Source organism: Colossoma macropomum, unplaced genomic scaffold, assembly GCF_904425465.1.
Source record: "Colossoma macropomum unplaced genomic scaffold, Colossoma_macropomum, whole genome shotgun sequence".
Classification (NCBI taxonomy): Eukaryota; Metazoa; Chordata; class Actinopteri; order Characiformes; family Serrasalmidae; genus Colossoma; species Colossoma macropomum.
The window spans coordinates 39,942,337-39,964,579 of record NW_023494805.1 but is presented as its reverse complement, the minus strand read 5'-3'; the positions used below and the strand labels follow the sequence as shown (position 1 = coordinate 39,964,579).

The 22,243-nt window shown below is 40.7% G+C and overlaps 1 protein-coding gene across 1 annotated transcript; it reads right to left on the bottom strand.

Moving 5' to 3' along the window:
- Positions 1-9,938, bottom strand: LOC118825525 (angiopoietin-related protein 3-like). Its single transcript, XM_036596173.1, has 7 exons — positions 9,164-9,938; positions 5,158-5,268; positions 4,878-4,989; positions 3,453-3,566; positions 3,264-3,359; positions 1,992-2,252; positions 1-661 (listed from the first exon to the last, which is right to left on the bottom strand). The coding sequence occupies exons 1-7, from the start codon at positions 9,680-9,682 to the stop codon at positions 507-509; spliced, it is 1,368 nt and encodes a 455-aa protein (XP_036452066.1). The 5' UTR covers positions 9,683-9,938; the 3' UTR covers positions 1-506.
- Between the last annotated feature and the right edge of the window lie 12,305 nt (positions 9,939-22,243).

Here is a 22,243-nt window from a genome sequence, read left to right as displayed (position 1 = left end):
TGTAAGGTAAGGAAGCCTTTATTAGAAGTTGTGTAAAAATAATAACAGCTGTTAATAATAATACTGCTGCATGAGGAAACTCAGTGCTCTGTGATTGTCCACTAAATTAAGTCCACATTAATGGAAGCAGATGTTTTGACTCCACTGTTTACAAAACAGTCAATTTACCACCCAACTTAAAGTTATATATAAAAATTCTGTGATAAGTCTCTATCCTGATTGGAGCTGCCTGCTTTAGGAAGGCACGGTTGACCGTTTGGTCAGCAAAAACAAAAATATAAATAAAATTTATCAAAACTTTTCTTTTTTTCTTTTATCTTTTATTTGTTTTATCTACCTAAGACTAATGGGGCACGTGTTAGCCTATCACCAGGCAAGGGGCTGTCATGCCTATATATTTCATAACTGTTATAGTGCAGCTAATTAATATACAATACAAAAAGTCAGAGAGCAATGATGACATCATTGGTGTCATACTAGTGTCTTTCGTACTGCAGATGTGCAGGCTAAGTTTTTTTAGCATGATGAATGGAGATCTGTGAGGATTTTAAGTGGCCTTGTCCTTTATTATGCTTCCACTGGATTCCCTTCCTGCGAGGTCTGCTCTGGATGCATCTACCATTCGGGTTGATGTCGCCACAAGCTCTGAACCACCATCCTCCTTAAAAAGAGCCAGAGAAGATACTGTAAGCGGTAGGCATTATTACAGTATTATAATAATGATTAATGTTACTGAGAGAATGCAAATCAAATTTTTGAAATTTTGTAATACAGACTTTTCAGAAGTCGTCCTTAACAGCCAGATTAAGGAAGCTATTTCCGGGAGCTGATATTCTTCAAAGAGTATATGTTACTTTGTTATGTTTAAATATGTGTCTCTGTGCTCTTTGAAAGTATAAAAACAAATACCACCTTAATTCAGTCTGTGTATGATGTGTTTCACAAAAGGTCATTTTTTCCCATTTGCCACTGCTAAGATAATGCCAACTTTCATTAGCACCCTAATGGGAATTCCAATGTTATGATAGCACCAAGCTAGCTTGGCATATATTTACATTTAATTGCAGCTCTCTAGCTTAAACACAGACAGTTGATGCATGTAAAAAGGACAAATAACATATTGCGTACTTTGTATAGTGAAGCTCACATGTTTCCTTCAGCCAAGATTTAAACTCAAAAGCTGTCTCTGAATATTATTAAAGCCTAATAGCGTTAGCTTAGCTGTAGTGGTGGAAGTATGAAGGCTGGCTGAGTGGGCGTGGTTATTCAGTGAACATATGAAGGCTGGGTGAGTGGGTGTGGTTATTCAGTGAACATATGAAGGCTGGGTGAGTGGGCGTGGTTATTCAGTGTGAGTATGAAGGCTGGCTGAGTGGGCGTGGTTATTCAGTGAGAGTATGAAGGCTGGGTGAGTGGGCGTGGTTATTCAGTGAGAGTATGAAGGCTGGGTGAGTGGGCGTGGTTATTCAGTGTGAGTATGAAGGCTGGGTGAGTGGGCGTGGTTATTCAGTGGGAGTCTGAGGGGTGGCTGAGTGGGCGTGGTTATTCATTGAGAGTATGAAGGCTGGGTGAGCGGGCGTGGTTATTCAGTGGGAGTATGAGGGGTGGCTGAGTGGGCGTGGTTATTCAGTGAGAGTATGAAGGCTGGGTGAGTGGGCGTGGTTATTCAGTGAAAGTATGAAGGCTGGGTGAGTGGGCGTGGTTATTCAGTGAGAGTATGAAGTCTGGGTGAGTGGGCATGGTTATTCAGTGAGAGTATGAAGGCTGGGTGAGTGGGCGTGGTTATTCAGTGAGAGTATGAAGGCTGGGTGAGTGGGCGTGGTTATTCAGTGAGAGTATGAAGTCTGGGTGAGTGGGCGTGGTTATTCAGTGTGAGTATGAAGGCTGGGTAAGTGGGTGTGGTTATTCAGTGAACATTTGAAGGCTCCATGACAACAAGACTATTTATTAACTGCTAGATAATACTACACATAATGTAAACGCAGCAGTACCTGTGTAGTCATGGGCACAGCTTTCGTCATGGTACCCATCATTGTGGTCTTGGGTGGAGAATCTCACTGCCTGGAAGTCTGTATCAGGGGTCGGGCCCACTAGCTTGAGGTGGATGGTGTAGTTGGAATCAGGGCCCTCCAGGTTGTACTGGAACTCTGTGGAATGTTTCTCTTGTTTCCAGTCCTCCATTTGAAGGCGCAGGAGAGACTCACCCTGCCTGGCGATGGAGAAGATCTTCTTCAGGCCAAGCCAGAACTCACCTACAAATGAACACAATTAACAGGTCTTGATCTCTAGAAAGCAAGCAGAGATATCCGGCTCTCTTTAGCACTAAAGCATTACACTACTGTTACTGTCAGTAGGAGATTAAGTGGCAAACCATGACTGTTACAGTTAAGTCTTCAGTTTGGGCTGTAAATGTCAAAACTTGGTCAAAATATAAGGGGAAAAATAATTAATAACAATTCCTGCTAGCACCCCTATGGGATTTTAATAGTATGTTAGTGCTAAGCTAACAGTGGTGCACAAAAAATTAAACACAGAGATTTGAAACTTTTGTGTTTTATATGTTTCAACCACTTGTATTTGCTGTCAGTGACACTTCTAGAAGGCCTAGAGTGACATTATTTCTGAAAAAAAATGGTTCTGCTATCACTTCCTAATTACGTTTGTGGTTAATCTAACATGTAAGTTCCAATCAGTCTACATTGATAGCACATAGAAAAAAATCTTGATTGGATACTTTGGATGGACGTTTTGATAGTTTAAAGCTTTTTGTTTCCAATCAAAACTTAAATAATGAATAAACCAATAAAACACACAATGCTTGCAGAGTTTAATTACATCAGATATGTACACTCAGTTGATTAAAAATGAACTAATATTACAGATATTAGTTCTCGTAAACAATCAGGTCTTCTGTGAGGGTCTTGAAGGCCTTGAGGGTTCCCAGCTTAGGAGACTGGAGATCAGTGACATCCTCCTACTATATACAAGAAACACTAAACAACTGTAAACAACTGATGTAACTCGGTCAAGTCTCCACATCATGCTTAGTTTGGGGTGAAATTCTGGGATACACTAGAGGCTGATAAAGGCCTGAAAAAGGCTGTGACAGTCAAAAGGTGCTGAAATTTTAGCTGTCAGAAATGTCAAGTCAGAATTCTCCACTGTGCTCCTGGCTGCTTGTGTCAGCACAGTGATGTCGAGCGGAAATCTCATTCCTGCATTCTTATCTGCAGGAGAACCAGCATTCCATATGTGCTACTCACTCTTGAAGTCTCCAAATCCATCCTCATAGCTTTGCCAGGACAGGTTGAAATTGACAGAGCCGTCGTGTCTGCGTTGAATGACGGTGAACGCCCCCTCTATGGAGAGCAGAGGTGACGTTAGGAGGTTGTCTGCATACAACCAATTGAGAGAGTCACTCCATGTTTGGAATAGTAAATGTGTGTTCTAACCTTGTGTGAATTCGCAGTACACAAGAAACGGCTCTGACTGGTTTGGCTTGATGGCATACAGGCCGCTAGTGTTCTCTCCCATGCTGAAGACCTCGCCACAGTCCCTTGGGAAATCTGCAATAGCACCACTGTCAGAGATCTGCAGTCCAAAAGACTTTTTACGCAATTTTTCACCCACCCCAGATGTTGGCCAGCCGAGGCAAGATTTGTGTCCAAATCTTGCTTCTTTAGTTTAGCGCTGAAGCTACGAGGCTAATGTAGCTAACACTAGAAGTCAATAGTCACCCAAATCTCTCAACCTGCTCAAACCATGTGGTTTAGGTGTGGTTTAGAGTGCAGGTTGACTTACTGTAAGCTGTAACACAGCAGGCAGAACATTGTAGACAACAGGTGTCGAATTCTGACTCCACCATAGAATCTAACTCACATTCGCATGCATCACTCAAGCATTTAGATGCTAGATTACGCTCAAACTTTCTGTTGTTTGTATTTATAAACACATAAGATGATATAGTAACTGATTGCATGGCTTTTCTTGAGTTGACTCAACTTGAGGACACCAGAGTTCACCCAACTCAAACTTCTTAGTTGAGTCAAAAATTCTCCCAGATACTGTTTCTAGGTCTGCATCTCAGTTAGATAAACAAAACTGGATTTGTGTTTTTACTCAGTTTCCCCACTAGCTGGCAGTCCTTCTATAACACAGTCCCATCTGGCATTTTTTCCTCTTGGGCTTCCGGACATGGACAGCTGTGGTATCGCTGGGATTCAAACTCACAATCTCCTGATGTTGGGATGAATTATTAGACAGTTGCACCACATGAGACGATGCTATGCTTCGAAAGTTAAAACAACAAATATTTTCTCCAGTGTATAAAACATTTGTAGACACAAAATCTGAGCTGCTTCATGTGTTCTGGAGTGGTGCTGTGGATTTTATTTACCTTACTGAGATGCAGAACTAAAATATTAGGAGAACTTTGACCCAGTTAAGAAGTTTGAGTTGTGAACTCTTGTGTCCTCAAGTTGAGTCAACTCAAGAAAAGTCATGTAATCAGTTACTCTATCATTTTGAGTTGAGCTGACCTCTCATTTTTAACAGTATGTGAAGCACATGCACCAATCGGAATTCAACACTTGTCTAAAATTCACATCGACAAGTCTACGTGACATTGAAGACCTGGATGCAGGTTGACAGAAGTTTTATATAAGTTATATTTATATAAGATTTGGGTGACTATTGACTTCTAGTGTTTGTCAACTACATTTGGTTCATAGCACCAGTTTTAAACTAAAGAAGCAAAATCTGTACATCAAACGTGTCTCAGCTGGCCGACAACATCTGGGGTACATGAAAAAATGGTGACTTTTCACAATGCCATTCTTATAACATAGTTCAAAGAAGAACATCATTGGTGTCCTCACCACTCGAGAAGCTTCCATCAGTGGAATAGTTGGACAGATATTCTGACATGCCGTAGGTTTGGGCGTCCCATCGAAATTTAGAGGTAGTTTCTTGAAGACTGGCAGAGTTGAGCTAAAATGTGACACAGTTTTACATATTTTATGCTTCAATCATGCAAGTTTGAATACATCATATATATATATATATATATATATTTTTTTTACAGTCATTTTTGGATGGGCAGATTACACCTACAAGAGGTCTGTTTAATACATTTGAAATCCAACCAAAAAATTCTACCTTATTCTCCAAACCCTTGATCTTGTTTTTCTGGTAGTTGAGATGCTCACTTTGTTCCTTCACCGCCTTCAGCAGCTCTGAGATACTCCTCTCTTGGGCTTGGATCACCTCCTGATCAAAAAATTTAAGGTGTTTGCCATATTTATTCAAAAAGGGTTTTTCTTATTTGAACCATTTCACACATTTTAGAAGACATCAAAACAATGAACTGAAATTCAAACTTTAAAATTTGGTAATGATCCAGCTCTTGGCATTCACTCTCCTGCTCTCCTATTTTATAAAAACTATATGTTATAATACACCTGCCTCGATATACATCTAGCTGGAAACTATGAAAACATTTAAGAATTCATTTTTTAACACCCACATTTCCAAGTAGTAAGTGTAGATTTCAAAATAAACATAAAAAGCTTTCATGGTTGCATTATTTTGTTTCAAAATAATAAATGCATTTGCAGATAGGGCTTCCTTAAACAATGCAACACACTGAAGTTCATTTAAAGTTCATTTAAAGTTACTAACAGGAAACGCCTGTCAACATAAGCAATGGTTTGTTGTGACACCATGCGACCAATGGCAGTTGATGTCATTTCCTTCAGTGTCAGATATTTGAGCACTTTTTATTAATCTCCTTTCTTCTTTTTTTTTAATAAATATTGTGTGAATAACACTGCATAGTCAAAGACTATATTCATCAACCATCAACATTAATTTTTTTATTTTTTAGCTTCAATTGAACACGGGAACATTACACCAATTAGACATAACATTATGACCGCCTCCTTGTTTCTAAGCTCGTTGTCCATTTTATCAGCTCCACTTACTATATAGGTGGACTTTGTAGTTCTACAGTTACAGACTGTAGTCCATCTGTTTCTCTGCATACTTTGTTACCCTGTTCTTCAGTGGTCAGGACCCCCATGGACCCTCACAGAGCAGGTACTATTGGTGGATCATTCTCAGCACTGCAGTAACACTGACGTGGTGGTGTGTTACTGTGTGTTGTGCTGGTACGAGTGGATCAGACACAGCAGTGCTGCTGGAGTTTTTAAACACCTCAGTGTCACTGCTGGACTGAGAATAGTCCACCAACCAAAAATATCCAGCCAACAGCGTCCTGTGACCACTGATGAAGGACTAGACGATGACCAACACAAACTGTGCAGCAGCAGATGAGCTACTGTCTCTGACTTTACATCTACAAGGTGGACTGACAAGGTAGGAGTGTCTAATAGAGTGGACAGTGAGTGGACACAGTGTTTAAAAACTCCAGCAGCACTGCTGTGTCTGATCCACTCAGACCAGCACAACACACACACCTATATAGTAAGTGGAGCTGATAAAATAAACAATGAGCATAGAAACAAGGAGGTGGTCATAATGCTGTGCCTGATCGGTGTATTTGTTTTACATGATTTGGGCGCTTTAAATGCTTCAGACGTCCGGTTCCTATCACCACCATTCACACTTAAAAAATATGGTTCTTCAGGGGCTTCAGGGGCTATGGTTCTTTAGTAAAGTAAATGGTTCTATATAGAACTATGAACACTCCAAGAACCATCTGCATAAAGGGTTCTTTGCATTGTGAAAGTGTTCTTCACTTACATCTACGGGGTGGACTGACAAGGTAGGAGTCTAACAGAGTGGACAGTGAGTGGACACAGTGTTTAAAAACTCCAGCAGCACTGCTGTGTCTGATCCACTCAGACCAGCACAACACACACTACACATGTCAGTGTTACTGCAGTGCTGAGAATGATCAACCACCCAAATAGTACCTGCTCTGTGAGGGTCCATGGGGGTCCTGACCACTGAAGAACAGGGTAAAAGGGGGCTAACAAAGTATCAGAGAAACAGATGGACTACAGTCTGTAACTGTAGAACTACAAAGTGCACCTATATAGTAAGTGGAGCTGATAAAATGGACAATGAGCGTAGAAACAAGGAGGTGGTCATAATGTTGTGCCTGATCGGTGTTTAATGTCAACATTTACATTAGCCTGATAGGTAAAATGCCATGTGGTGAAAAATGTCAACTATGTTACATTTAAATAGCTCTCGTTCTTACAAAAAGGTCATATATTTACCTGATATTAAACAAACCACTACAAATCTGAGCCTGTGCATGTGACGTTAATATGTAAAGACAAACGATGTGGTCCAAAAAACACCCAACCTGACACCTCTTCATAGTTTCAGGCTTTAGAGGGTGATCAGGGAATCTTACGTAGTGCAGCTTTAGGTATAAAGCTTTAGATCAAAATGTTATCATTATGAAAAATGCCTGTTCAGCCAGGTGTGTGCTGTCAAATCTGGTAGTGTACGTGTTTTACCTGAGTCCTTTTGTCTTTTCTAAAATTATTCAAAGGCTGTGTCCATAGCTGAAGCCAGCTGCCTTGCTGTCTTCTGTTTTATGAGTCAGTGCCTTACCGTATGTTCTTATTAGTAGGCGACAAGCTGCTAATGTCACCTCGTTTGTCTCTCGTGGGTGTGTTTGAGGCTGCTATTTGTCGCGTGTGGGCATGTACACTTTGGCTTCTGAAAATGAAAATTAATTTGCCCTAAACGTATCACTGTTTGGTTTAAAGTATGAACCGCAGTAATGAGTTTACAAGTATATAATTTTTTTTCCTTTTTTTTGAACGATACTATTGGGAATAAGAACCAAACGGTGATAGGCAGAAAAGTTCAGAGAGCTGAGGCTAAACACCTCGGACCCCCTTTGTCTATTATTGGTCTAAGGAGTTTGTTTGAGCCAGTCAATTGTGGCTTTAAAGTTCATTTGAAAAAAATTGAGAAAAGTCAACTTGTCTCAATATCTCGACTTGTCGCCGTGTCACTTGTTGCTAAATCACAGCTACAAATCACAGTCTTATAGGATACGACTGGTTACCTGTCGCTCTGTCACCTTCTAATGTGAACGTACAGTTAGTAGATAACAGTTTGGTAAGAGGACACTAGTAACCAAATAGCATTAAAATTGTGTTTCAAAGGTTAGCAATTAGCTGTAAGCATTAACTGTAAGTGGTTATTTACCCAGAACAAATGCACTTTAATGGTGCAGTGTGTACGATTTAGGGAGATCTATTAGCAGAAATGGAGTACAGTTTACAAAACCGTGTAACTGTGAATCATTGTGTTTCCGTTAGATTAGAATGAGGCCTTCATATCCAAATATGGAGAGGCTTCTCTTCCAGCAGAGGCCGCCATGTTGCGCCACCATGTGTCCACAGTAGCCCAGAACGGACAAACCAAACTCTGGCTCCAGAGATGCCTTTTGCATTTTTACGTTGAAGCAGCAGCTTGAATTTGGTGCGCTGTAGCTCCAGTTGGGAGAAGAATCAGTGGTCATTGCCGGTGCTGGCTGACCATTTTGTGTTGTGAGAAGTTTGAGAACCCAAATATAGACAAAAATGGAGGATCAGACTTATTATTATTATTATTATTATTATTATTATTATTAATTAGTAGTAAAAGCAAGGGAGGGTGAATCCTCGTCATGAAAGAAGCGAAAACCTGATGACCACTGTAGGTTCTACTACACACTTGGAAAGGGAGGGGTGACGGAGGGGGATTCAGTTGGTTGCAGTCTGCAACCTTAACACTAGATGCCACCAAATCTTACATACTGCACCATTAAGAGGGCCGGGGTTCTGCACTTTTCATAAAAAAAGTCCAGCAAGTTTAATAATTCCACACTACAAAACATTTCAGGCACAGTCCAAATGTTACTTCTTTGATTAGTTCATTCATAACTAAATATGCCTCGGGGTGGTTTTGGTAAGAACTGATTAGCGGCCCACTGTCGGGATTTAAGTTTCAGCTGTGTCAGGCGCCGTCTGTGCTAAAGCACCCCAAGTGTGCAGTTAAAGCAGGAACATCAATGGGGTTCTAGCCTTTTTCTGTAGTTACATGACATACAACAAAGTTGTCTGGCAGGCTCAGATGCTTAGCATTAGCACTTGACCTGTGCGGCTGAGAAACTTCACAAGTTTGCCCGTCTTACCTTCAACGCAGAAATTTCTGCAACCTGATCTGCTGAGAGCAGGCCTTGAGAAAGCCCACTCAGCTTCTCCTCCAGCCCCCCGACCTGTTTCCGCAGCTGGATTCTCTCCGTCATGATTTCCTCTACTTTGGAGTTTATCTCCAGCGACAGACTCTTTATCTCGTCGTTGTTGGCTTTGAGCACCACCGTGGTCTTTTTTAGCTCCTCTTCTTCCTCTTTGATCTCGCTGGCCAGAACAGAGAGCTGGTAGAAGGACTTGTCGAATATGTTGAGCTTTTGCAAGATGTCGTTGATCTGGCCTTTTGTCTTCTGCACGAAGTCCCTCAGGTTCTTGCCGAGCTGCAGGAGGCCGTTCGCTATGAGACGGACATCGTCCAGGGCTGCGAAGGTTGACCGAGTCCCTACTTGAGGCAGGTCTGGTTCCTCAGTGCCCATATTCTCTGCTGCTAGGATTGCATTGGTCAGTACCACCAGTATCATCAGCAGAGCCAGCTTCATGGTTGCCTTATTCTTTGCCATTCGTTCACAATTTTTGTTACTAGAGTTCTTTCAGTCCTCTGTACCAACAGGCCCTTTATATTTGTCCTGCGTTGATCATTGTGTCCTGTGGGTTGATCATTAAGCAGACACAGGGTGAACTGATGTGACTTTGTAAATGCCTCAAATGTGCAAATATCTCAACAGCACCATTTCTTCTCAAACTACTTCAGATTCTTTTGACAAGTATCAGAAGTTATACTGTCCTTTGTTTATTTGGTCGACCACAGTCTTCTTTTGGAAGATATGCGAGGTGACAGAAGTACACAAGTACCTAAGTATAATACAGGGAAACAGTCTGTTAAAATCAATAATTTAACATCACAGCGTTTGTCACGTAGTACAGGCATGCCTCAGAGCTCTGTACTGTCCCTTCTCTCAACATCAATGATCTGGTGTCTCACAGTGAATCTGTTAAAGTTGCCATAGAATGGAAAACTGTGTTTGCATTGACATAGTTGAAGAAAGAGAGTTCGGTACATGAAACTGACATAACCGTGAACCTCAAACACTGCTGTCTTCTTCAAATGCAAATCCCGCATTTGAAAAGAGGGCGGTAAAACCGGCCAATTCCAAAATCCTGAATATTTGTGCCCCCAGAATTTACTTACACTAGTCCAGGTTCTAGCCCAGCAGGAAACAACAACAACAGAGCAACAGCAATGGAAATGGCAGACTATTTGTAGAAGTTGTACTGTTCCAGGCTGTAAATGGGATGTCGTCCCTTTTCATTCCCTTCCCAAAGAACCGAACTGACAATACCGAGCAACTTCACTCAGCGCTTGACACTGAAGAGATCGAAGAGACCGAAGAGACGCAGGCGAAGTTCCAGCTTTACTAGCATCACAACCCCAACAGCAAGCTGTAAGCAGCCATGCTGTGATTTTATCCAAAACAGATCAAATTAAATTTGCTTTGTGTTGTTGTAGAGATTGAAAGCAAGTAGCTCAAATAACCCTTTGCATGATTAAAGGGTTTTTGGCATCATGAAATATATATAATATAGCATCAAAAAGGGTTCTTCTATGGTTACAAGCTAGATATGATAACAATAGAAGAACCCTTTCTGGTGCCATATAGAACCCTTTTCAAAAAGGTTCTGCATGCAACCATATACAGCACATTCTCCGTCAATCTGAGGAACAATTTCACAATGCAAAGTACCCTTTAACCCTGCAAAGCGTTCGTTGAGTGCTCATGGTTCTATATAGAACCACTGTCTTTACCAAAAAACCCTTGAAGAATCTTTGGTAACACTTTTTTATGAATGTCGCATTTGTAAGCATCTATAAACACATTTATAACATGTTATAATGTATTCATAAGGCATTATAAACGTGGCTATAAATATGTATTAAAAAGAATTACACTGAATTAAACTTTATAGCCATGTTTATTATACATTATGAATTGTTAATATAATGCATTATAAATAGTGTTAATAACATGTTATAATGTCAGTGCCAAAGAAGTCAGTCCCAGCTTGGAGAGTGTAAAGTAAAGACAAATACCAAGCTAACGGTGGTGTACATTACCTTTCCCACATTGGGTAAAACACTGATGGCAGCTCTAGTTTAAACTCTGATATTTGAAGCCTGTAATCTGCTTTATTGTGAATGTTTTAGTGTTTCAGTAAATCCTTCAGTAAATACTTCAACTTGAAGCCTCACTCTGAACACTGGAGGAGGCTTTAGTACAGTACGCTTCACTTTACTTAGAGCGGACAAATATGACTTATGAGCTCTTATAATTTGTTATGATCAGTACTTATAATGTATTATGTTAACAATTCATAATGCATAATAAGCATGGCTATAATGTATAATGCATTTTTATAAATATTTATAGCTATGTTTATAATGTCTTATGAATGCATTATAACATGTTATGAATGTGTTTATAGATGCTTACAAAGAAAATAGAAAGTGTTACCGAATCTTTTTTTAAGAGTGTACCTGCTCTTAGGCATAAACTCTTAAAAAAAGATGGTTCTTTAAGGGTTTTTAGTAAAGACAGTGATCCTATATAGAACCATGAATAACCACAGAACCATTTGCACGGTTAAAGGGTTCCTTGCAGGGTGAAATCGTTCTCCAGATTGATGGAGAATGTGTTCTATATGGAACCTTTTTGAAAATGGTTCTAGATAGCACCAAAAAGGGTTCTGCTATTGTTACAATGTCAGGCTTCTATATAGAACCATAAACATAACACATTCTCCATCAAGCTGAAGAACCATTTCACCATGCAGAGAACCATTTCAGCATGCAAATGGTTCTTTGAGTGTTCATAGTTCTCAATAGAACCACTGTCTTTACTAAAGAAACCTTGAACCATCTTTTTAAGTGTACTTAAAGTGAAAAAGTAAAAGTCTTTATTTAAAAAGCGTTTCTGATTATTTTTTTTGTTCTTTACTGAGTGTTAATTAGATGTATGTAAGCATGACATTAAGTGTAAACAGTGGTTTATGTTGTTATGACTTACTTGCATCTGCAAAATCATACAAATAACTGATTTTATGATGAGCTTTAGCGTGTTTTTCTGTAGAGCGTACACCAGGAATAGTTTTCAACCCACCAAGTCTAATAGTTCTTGTAAGTGAGGCTGTGGATGGGAATTCTTTTCTGACGTATTTGCACCTTCCGAAATATGCGCTGGCTCGCTCCTGTCGCTGCCTTTGGACTCAAACAGCGGAGCGTATTCCGCAAAAAATCTGTGTCTGAACCGCAAGGAATCCGCCTGTAGCAGCTTTTGCACAGCGGAGAAGGAGCGGAGTGGATCTTTATGGCCGGTGTTAGGTTCAAAACCACCACACACATCATGCTAAATAGAGAGACTAAATAATCTAGCACACATTGTGCTTCTTTTTGGTGGAGAAAGACAGGGAGATAAAATCCAGCAGCATTTTCCTACTCAGCCCACATGAACATTAGTACTGTTAGCGATACAGCCTTGAACACCACAGCTAGCAAGGAGACACAACATCGTATCGTGGTGTCCGCCACAGACCACGCTGCCGTGGGGAGCTTTGGGGGGTGCGGCCATGCAAAGTGGCTCTTGGAACGTGTCACACTCCTGGTGCAAAACAGAGACATTAGTTGTTGTTGATGTCTTTGCTGTTGTCATCAGTGAAGTAGTTTGTTTTGTTTGTAGTTATTACTGTAAGTGTGACCGAGGAGGGTGTGTTGGAAGTGTCTACCCTCCTCATGTTTCATTACCTCCCATTCCACCCTCTCCCTATTTTGTGTTGGGTTAATGCAGGGCTGTGTATTTTGTTGCCTCTGTTGAAGTCCCTGTTCAAAAAATTACAAATGGGCATTTCCTGAGGAAAATACAGTGATTGTGCAGTTTAAGCTAGCTAGTGGTTGATAGGGTGTTGCTATGCAGTTGCTATGGTATCCCAGGTGGCTGCTAGGCGGCTGTCATGGTAGCCCGAGTGGGTGCTAGGGTGTTGCTATGCGGTTGCTATGGTATCCCAGGTGGTTGCTACACGGCTGCCATGGTAGCCCAGGGGGTTGCTGGTGGGTGTTACTATTGAACTTGCATCAACATGAAAAAAGTTGGGTGCACAAACTTTTACACCCTATTCATTCCTGTGGAAAAAAACATGATCAAACAAGTCATTTAACAGTCCCAATCATAGAACCAGATACAACACGTTCTCCATCAATCTGAAGAACTAATTGACCGTGTAAAGAGCCATTTAAGCATGCAAATGGTTCTATATAGATTTCATGGTCCAAAATAGAACCATTTCCTTTTACTAAAGAACTTTGAAGAACCATCTTTTAAAGAGTGTACACTCTTTAAAAGATGTTCACTGATTGTTGCAAGTACATCTAAGTCTCTATTCATAATGGACATTGTCATTACAGACCTCATTCTCATTAATGCTTTAAATAAACACCACTTTATTTATAACCTAAACCTCCTTAAACCTATTTAACATTACCGTTCTAAATAAAGACGAGACCATTTCTATAGAAAGCAAGAACATTTATTAAGAACAGTCTAGAAAAAAGAACAGAATCTGTTTTTCTAAATGAAACATCACTAATTTCTAAAGTTAAACTAATAACACCTCCTAAAAAGCTATTTGCACTTTTCTATAAACTGCTGTTAACCAACAACAACGCAGGAATCCAAACAAGCTTTCCAACAAGGCTGAGACTACAAAGCAAATCGTCAAAAGGTTTGTCAAAAAAACCTTAATACATCAGAAATACTAAACTACCTCTTTCATTATGTGACCTAGACTGTCGAAAACGTTAAGTATCCAGTTATTTTTCCAACAGATGGGGCACTTGTGGGCTGGAGGTTAGGGAACCAGCCTTGTAACCGGAAGGTTGCCGGTTTGATCCCCTGAGTTGACAGGATGTACCTGAAGTGCCCTTGAGCAAGGCACCTAACCCCCAACTGCTCCTTGGGCGCTGCGGATAGGGCTCACTGCCCCCTAGTGAGTGTGGTCACCAGTGTGTATGTGGTGTTTCACTGCACAAATGCGGAGGTGAAATTTCCCTTTTGTGGGACTAATAAGGGTCACTTAACTTTATATTTTAGTACCTAGCTCATAATGAGTGGCTGACATTATCAGGTTAGCTAGCTGGGTATCATTCATTGCGCTACCGTATATTCGAGTAGCCTTAACTAACAGGCTAAATTACACTGGACACTTAAAACCCACTGACTGAATACTTTAGCAATAACACATGAATCATTGAACAATATTAGCTACACTGAGTAGACGGCATATCCGAACCAAGTTTTGAAGAAAATTAGAAAGCGAAACCGCACTTTTATTACCCATCGTGGAGTTTCTTGGCTGCCTTTACACTCTCAACACATGGTGTACTGACAGTTGTTACCATGGAGACTGGGTGGGCAGAGCCTGATACAGCTCCATGGCTTGCCATTGGCAGAATGGGCTTTAGTCTGAACTTGAGGTGTGTTCAACGGACACTTCGGTTCATACACACACTTCAGAACAGAAAACAATTACACGTGGTGTCCCTGTCAAAAATAGTTATCTAGGTTTTTGAGATCTGAGCCAGAACGCTGTTCTGTCTCGACTATTACTCCCAAAATGGGGTTCTGGTGTGTTCTGGCCCATTTCCACTCCTGGTCATCAGGTAAAGGTTTATGTAGATGTCATTACTGTTCTTGAACCCAGTGAAGGGCTACCAGTCATTCTTATGATTAGGCCTACATTGACTTCAGCACCGAAACACGACATATCTGCAAAATAATTCCAATATTTACTGTTCCTATGTGGTCAGCATGCATTGAAAACCTTTCAAAGCCTCTGTCAGCACACAGTGCTTCACAAACTACCCTTTCTCCTCGACAAAAAAGCTTTTTTCCATAAGATGATGCAACACGTTGCCTGATTTTCTTCCTGCCATAGTTACAGTGGCAGCGTGCCATCTGAAATTGAAGGGTAGAGTGTTCTCGCTCTGATGTACTGTGGTCACCCTGACAGTGTAACCCTCTGTTTGCCAGTGATGACTGCTTTGATTTTTGCTTTGAAAAACAGACAGGACCAAACTTCTGTTTTGTGTGGACAGCACACTTCTCCATCATGTGTTCTGTAATCCTCAAGTTTAAGAAGCTCCATTCAGTTTTAACTGTACCATTGTTACCTTTGTTTGAGGAATGACCAAGTATATACCAAAAGTTTCCACTTCCTGAGGTTGCATTTACTTTACTGTGAAACGAAAGAAGAAACGAAAGCCACCTAACAGCTCAAAAGGGAGTCTAGATCAAACCCACACTTCAGAACCTCAGATCTTGTCCAGTAACATTAATTCCACGGAGCTCCTAGTTAAATATTAACCCATATTAGGGTGAATCTGTATGTGCACAGTAGACCTAACCTTATGCCCTGTTTGGTAAACTCAGACATTGTGCCTTTGTTTGCACAGGACTGAAAATCTACCTCCTCTCTGAAATCTTACAGTTACTAATAGCTTTGAAGTCAACATGAATGGGAAACTAATTTTCTTTTTGTACTGTGACGTATTTATGAGTCAGACACTGTATGACAGAGGGTCTCTGAGCTAGCTGACCATCATAGGTGGGGGTGGTGGAAGGGAGAGATGATGATATTGTATTGTTTACTGCCCATGTGTCAAACACAAGGCCTGTGGGCCAAATCAGGCCCACGACGCTGTCCTATCCGGCCAGCAAAAGTATTTTCATTTTCTATTAATACTAGCCTGTTCCACAATGCGCTGCACTACAGTCCCCAGCATACTAACCCCACCCCTCAAAATAAGAGTCCTTCTCAGAATAATCCAAAAAATAAATGCTGTAAAACACTTAACCCATGTAGAACATTTTTGAACACTCTACATTATTATTGGTTAACACTATTTCGCCCCACCCGCTGATGCCTGGTGATGTAGTCAAAACTCAGAAGATGTTTTAGGGGTGGGTAGAAGTTGTTATTTTGGTGGAAGATTACAGGAAAACTATATATGACGATACGATTTCAGCATCACTGCTAGGTTGAGAGTTGTCCACCCCCAAAAAACATTCATCCAAGAGTGGCTCTATGGTCAGAAACTGACCGTGGATGAACAGCAAGAGCTCAAACTACCAGCCTGGAGGCCACATCTGGCCCACACAACAGCTTTATATGACCTCTGCATCTTTATCCTTTTATTTATCCTTAAATATCACTTACAAATCTTTTCACTTTAATGTAATTGCTTTGTTTTCTTAGAAGGCTGGACAGGAAAGGTTTTTTTTTCAGCTGACTAATTATAGGCCTCAAAACATGTCTGTAACCAGGCAACAGGTTTGGCTACAACAAACCTACTTGCAGTACATCTACAAAAAGTCTGGATATGCACATGTGCTTGTTTGCCGTTCATGACAAATATACAAGCCTGTCCTTCACAAAATGTCTTTTGCAAAACCTGAAAGTTGTACTCAAATGATTAGCCGACCCCTGACTTGAGACCCTGGGTTAGAGCTACAGCCTCTAACTGCACACCAGCAAGGGGGAGCTACGAGGGAGGGGCTTTACTTTTTGTCAGTATTCTTAACTGTTTTGTTGTTTTCTGTTAATTAAAGCAGCACTATGTAATATTTCTTTGTTAAAACTGAAAGAAGTAGCTTTACTGAGTATGGAGAAAGAAGAAACCACTGAAATATGGAGGGTGTGCGCTGCTGGGAGTCGCCCTGTAAAGCCAGAAAGAATCATTTAAAAGTCAGGGGTACTGGGACGGATTTCGTGGGCGTTTTTTGGACCACGCTGTACATCTTTACATATTAACATAACACATGCAGACTTAAAAAGAACATTCAGCTCAATGTTTAGGCCTCAAATGCAAAATCAACATTATACTGATGAAGATATGGGAATAGTAGATAATTCACTCACGTCATCAGAAGACGAGTTTTGACTGAGTTTTGACTGAGTTCTCTTCGAAATCTCTTTCAATGCACTCGCAAAAGCCGGATTCATCCACTTGTGGGGGTCCGAAACACAACCAACATCACAAAATGTTTTTTCGCATGTTGCATGCAATTGCATATTTCCACCAGAGAGGTCTCCAAATCCCCAAATCCTACATAGTGTGGCTTTAACTCTTATTTCTCTCATTTAAAACTGTTGTTGTAATTGATGACAATCCATTACACAAGGAAGAACATTTGATTCAAGTTAATGTAACTAATTGAAGAGTAAACAGAGCTCAAAAAAGTAGAGCACTGCCAGCTCAGTAGATGCCATTTGTCATGACTGGGCTGTTTGGGCTGCAGAACTGTGGATCGTTGAAAATGAGAAAGTAAATGTAACTCATATATAAAGTTATTTAAGCTTAAACCTGTTAATTAACTTAATCTTTTTAAGACAAAAAGACGATAAGATTTTTAAAATGCGACTGATTTAAGTTTACAGTGTACTTGCCAGTTTATTAGGTACCTTATATGTACACTTGTTGGCCATTTTACGAGCTCCACCTACCTTATCGGCCCTCCTCTGCCCCATTCATCCCACTGCAAGGGGACCACTATGATCTATCCAAGGCATTCTCTTGGATCATTGCTGTGTTAGTCAGGTCATGATGGATGGTCAGTTCTGGATCACTCATGTTAATCCCAAAAGTGTTGGACGGAGCTCCATCACCTCAGAGAATGCAGCTCCACTGCTCCACAGCCCAGTGCTAGGGGGCTTTATACCCCTCTAGCCCATGCTTGGCATTGCTCACGGTGACCTCAGGCTCATGTGCGGCTGTTCCAGACTGTCCCTTTGTATTGGTCAGTGCTTTTCTGTTTTCTGCTGGGAGCGAATTCACTAATTAGAGGGAGCGACTTGGTATTGTTGGTCGTTGTATACACTGGCATCCTTATCTGGAATGTATTAAAGCGTTTCAGCCAAAACGCCCATCCATGAAAAAGATTTCCGTTTGTGTAAATGACTCAAGTCGTGAAGCCAAACAGTTAGTCAGTTCTGTACACAGTTTTAGGTGTTAGCACTTGAGTGTGAAAGGCTTGGCTTATTTGCTGTCATTTTTCCACTTCCCCTCGTAATAAAACTGCTAAAGTCAGACTACGGAGCGAACAGAAGATTACAGTTTTTTCCAACATGGTGAAGCAGTTCTGAAACTGCAAGTACGTAGGATGGAAAAACTCCAGTCAACTTAAATTAAGGTGATTTTTGAGATTGGACATTTATGCAGTGACAGCCTTGCCGTTTCCATCATATCATTTGAAATAAATGGAAATTAACAGAACATTTTGTCTTCCACTTTTTGCAACTTAAGATTTTAAAATAATGCCTGGAGAAAACATTCATGGCTTCCAAAAAAATAACAGTTTTCTATGCAGCTGTAAACATGGACAGCTGCTTCCAAATGCTTTTTGCAGCATTCCATCTCTAAATGATATGCTAAACTGTCAGCATTGCAGCCTGTACTTTCTCAGTGTATTGGTCAGCTAAGCTGCTTTACCTTTTCACTTTAACTCACGTTTCTTAGGGGTTCACCAAGAATCACTGTCAGAGCAAGAGAACAAACATAATGTATGTATACAATCAAATCAAATATATAAACAAAATCACAGAAACAAGGCAGAAATCTGTTTACTGCAGTTATCCTACATTATTTTCTTTGAAAATAGGTATTCTATCGCTCACTAACAGAGCAGTCGCACCAGGGTTCGTTTGAATTTGACCAAGTCTGAACACACCCTAAATGCCACCATTTGACTATTTGGCTAGTTTCGAACCTTAGTCTGCGGTGACTGTGTAGTCCGAAAAAGTCAGTGATTCAGCTTCAATACATTAACAATTATGATCATAGTGACATTGTGGCATAAAGTAGGTTATCTTTGTTTTGGATGTACAGTGTGGCTCAAGCCATCTCCACAGCTGCCACAGTTTTAAAAAAATAACATGAAATTGTGACCCACTTCGCTAAAAATGACGGACCCCACTTTCAGCACCACTGTGCAAAGCTACTAATAAACTTGAGCAAATGAGAACCTCTTTTGTAGAAAATATTCATATACATGGATTGAGTAACAAATTACTTGGACCCTGCTACATAACATTGACATGAAAACGCCATAAACATGTCATAGCAGACTGTCATGATAGACTGTGTCCAGTAATATAAAAGTGTCATTTTACCATTACCGGTAATTGTCATGGCATTTGCTGTAATATTATTGTAAAGTTTGGCATCATGCCGACTAACTAGCCCTCTGGGGTCTAAGGGCATTTTCTCGATTTTCCATGTCTTCTTAAATTAGCCTTTAATGGCACTTACATATAACATGATACCCATATGTTTCTTCTCAAATCATTATCGTTATCATCATTATCGGGTATCTTCGTCACTACTTTCCATTATCTGTGAACTCTGTGCACGCCATTTTACATGTGTCTCTCATGTGGACTGAATGAGGAATGAAGGGTTTCCGGCGTGATGGTCAGTCCTTAGTGATTTCCTGAGTGTCCACTGGTCAGTTTCACACAGAATGTAGACAGACACACAAATCCACCAGTTCCACACGGTGAGAGGCAGATGGCGCGTATCTCAGCCCCTCTTCATAGGCTCATAACTCCGGATGTGAATCATGTACGATCTCGTGATAAGATGGAATGGAAAGGGCGACTCTACAGATTCAGGAAATGTTTGAACTGGATTAATGGGCTGTTTTATCACAAAGAGAGAGAAACAGATATAGAAACATCGATTTTAGGGTTCATGGACCCCAGAGGGATAGAGTACACTTAGCATGTGCCACAAGCTGTCAAAACACTTTTAACAGGACTGCTCTAGGTACTCTGCGCCTCTGTGTAGTGGCATTAAAGTGGTTAATGTTCTCTTGAAACCATCTCTGAGGTCTCTGAACGGTAGATCACAGTACACAGCCTTGCTTCACAGGGCGATGGGCCAGCACACAGTCTACCATAAAAGCTTCAGAACATCAGCAACCCCTGTCACCTCCACACTCGCTTTCACATAAGAATAACTGAACAGTTTTATACTGCATATTTATGAGCACAAACTTAATAGTGGATTAGATGGGATTAGACATCATTCCTGGTCCTGGAGATCTACCTTTCACTCCAGTTCTGGTCTAACTCACCTGACCCTGTGAAGGCTTTAGGAGCTCCTGAGTATTAGAGTCAGGCAGGTTGGATCTGAACTCTCCAGGTTGGTAGATCTCCAGGACCAGGAATGGACACCCCTAATCTGAGGGATACTTTAAAGGTGCAGTATGTAAAATTTAGGGGCTCTGTTCACAGAAATAGAGTATAGTATGCAAAACCCGGTTTTCATTAGTGTATAATCACCTGTAACTACGAATCATGTTTTTGTTAGCTTAGAATGAGCCCTTCATATCTATATAGGGAGCAGGTCCTCTTCAACAGAGGTCTACATGTTGCGCTGACATGTTTCTACAGTAGCCCAGAATGGACAAACCAAACTCTGGCTCTAGTGGGTGGAGGGTGAATCATCAAAGAAGCAAAAACATGAAGAAGTAAAAATTGGGACAGGCAACGGCAGAAAACCTGACAGCCACCATAGGTTCTACTACATGCTTGGAAAGAGAGGGATGAGGGACTAGATGCCACTAAATCTTAAACACTGCACCTTTAAGTGATAAAAGCTGCTAAGCAATATGCAGTCGTTTGTATTCTATCATATGTCCCAAAATATGATTGAACGGCTTAAAATTCCAGACTTATTACATCTAAAAGGAGCAATATAGAAAATGACACAACCTGTCGAACTTATACTCCACACAGTCCCTCCTCCTCCCTCTTCAGTGCCCCCACTGTTTACTTGTTGTGAGTGTAGCATCAAACTTCATCCATGTACTCACTGAGAGCTCCAGCAGTGGACAGCAGCACCAATGTTAATTCTTGTTTTGCTTCAATTTACTTCTTTGTGTTTTCTTGCCGGGAGCGGGCGGCTACTTTTTCATCCTTCCATGTTGGACAGATTGCAGACTTGACACTACAGTGACTCACTATCGCCTCTTGAGGTACAAAGTAATATTACGAGACAGGATGGGCTGGGGCTTATTTTTTCACATTCTGATTTTTTAGTTTATTTTGAAATGTTACAAACTTAAAAACGTTACAAATTGCTCATTTAAAGGGGAAACAATTTTACTACATTTCTGATAAGTAAACTGTCAGAATTGTTCACAGTGGTGGTGATAGGAACCAGACATCTGAAAGGGTTTAATGCCTCTAAAAGCTCCCTTACAGAAAGTTATTACATGAAATAGTTACAAATACACCGCCTGATGCATGAGACACTGTTTGATGATAGTTTTGGCCTAAAACTATGCTTTTTAAACCCATTTATGGTGGAGGTAAACATGCAGAGTGTTGTGAGGCAAAATTAGTCCCCAAAGAAAACGTTTTTCATTATTTTACCATCAACATTCCATATAAAAGCTCAGAAGACTCGTGTAGGTTCACTGGTGGTTTTGGATAGTAAATAAAATGGCTATATTTGTGTTGTAGTCATGGTGACCCCTGGTTCCCATCACCACCACTGTAAAGAAATCAGAGCCTCTACAATCAACCACTTCACACCAAACCACTCTGAATCACTCTGTTTACATTGAACCACTGAATTATGCAGAAATGTTGAATTCCCCTTTAAGGTGAGTGGCTATCTGTGATGGCAGTTAAACTACATAAGCTCACAACAGAGGCGGGAGTTGTAATTTGGGTCAAATGAGTTTGAGAAAAGAAAGCAGTTTAGTGTTGAACTTAGCTTTAGGAGGGCTTTGTGAGCTTAAACGTATGAAGAGAAAAAAACAACTTTACAAATCGTTTGTGGCCAGGCCGGTTTGGGCCTACAGCTTTTATGGTAAGTGACGTTGCGGTCGCTGGTCTTGCAGACACAGCAGGAATGCTGTGGTGCATTTTATTAGGATGACTTTACTGTTTTAGGGCAGTGATTGAATTCGAAGACCCCATGAATGAACACTGATCAGCTGCGTTCTGAGCTTCTGTGTTTAGACGGCATTCAGAACTGTTTACAGGTTGATAATTAACCTGATGAT

Bases quoted from the DNA above. Each gene is read 5' to 3' on its own strand.
- LOC118825525 (XM_036596173.1), bottom strand. From the start codon at position 9,682: ATGGCAAAGAATAAGGCAACCATGAAGCTGGCTCTGCTGATGATACTG. The intron at 3,567-4,877 runs GTGAGGACACCA...GTGCTATTGCAG, and splicing joins TGATGGAAGCTTCTCGAGTG to ATTTCCCAAGGGACTGTGGC. The intron at 662-1,991 runs GTACTGCTGCGT...GCTCTTTTTAAG, and splicing joins CTGTGCCCATGACTACACAG to GAGGATGGTGGTTCAGAGCT.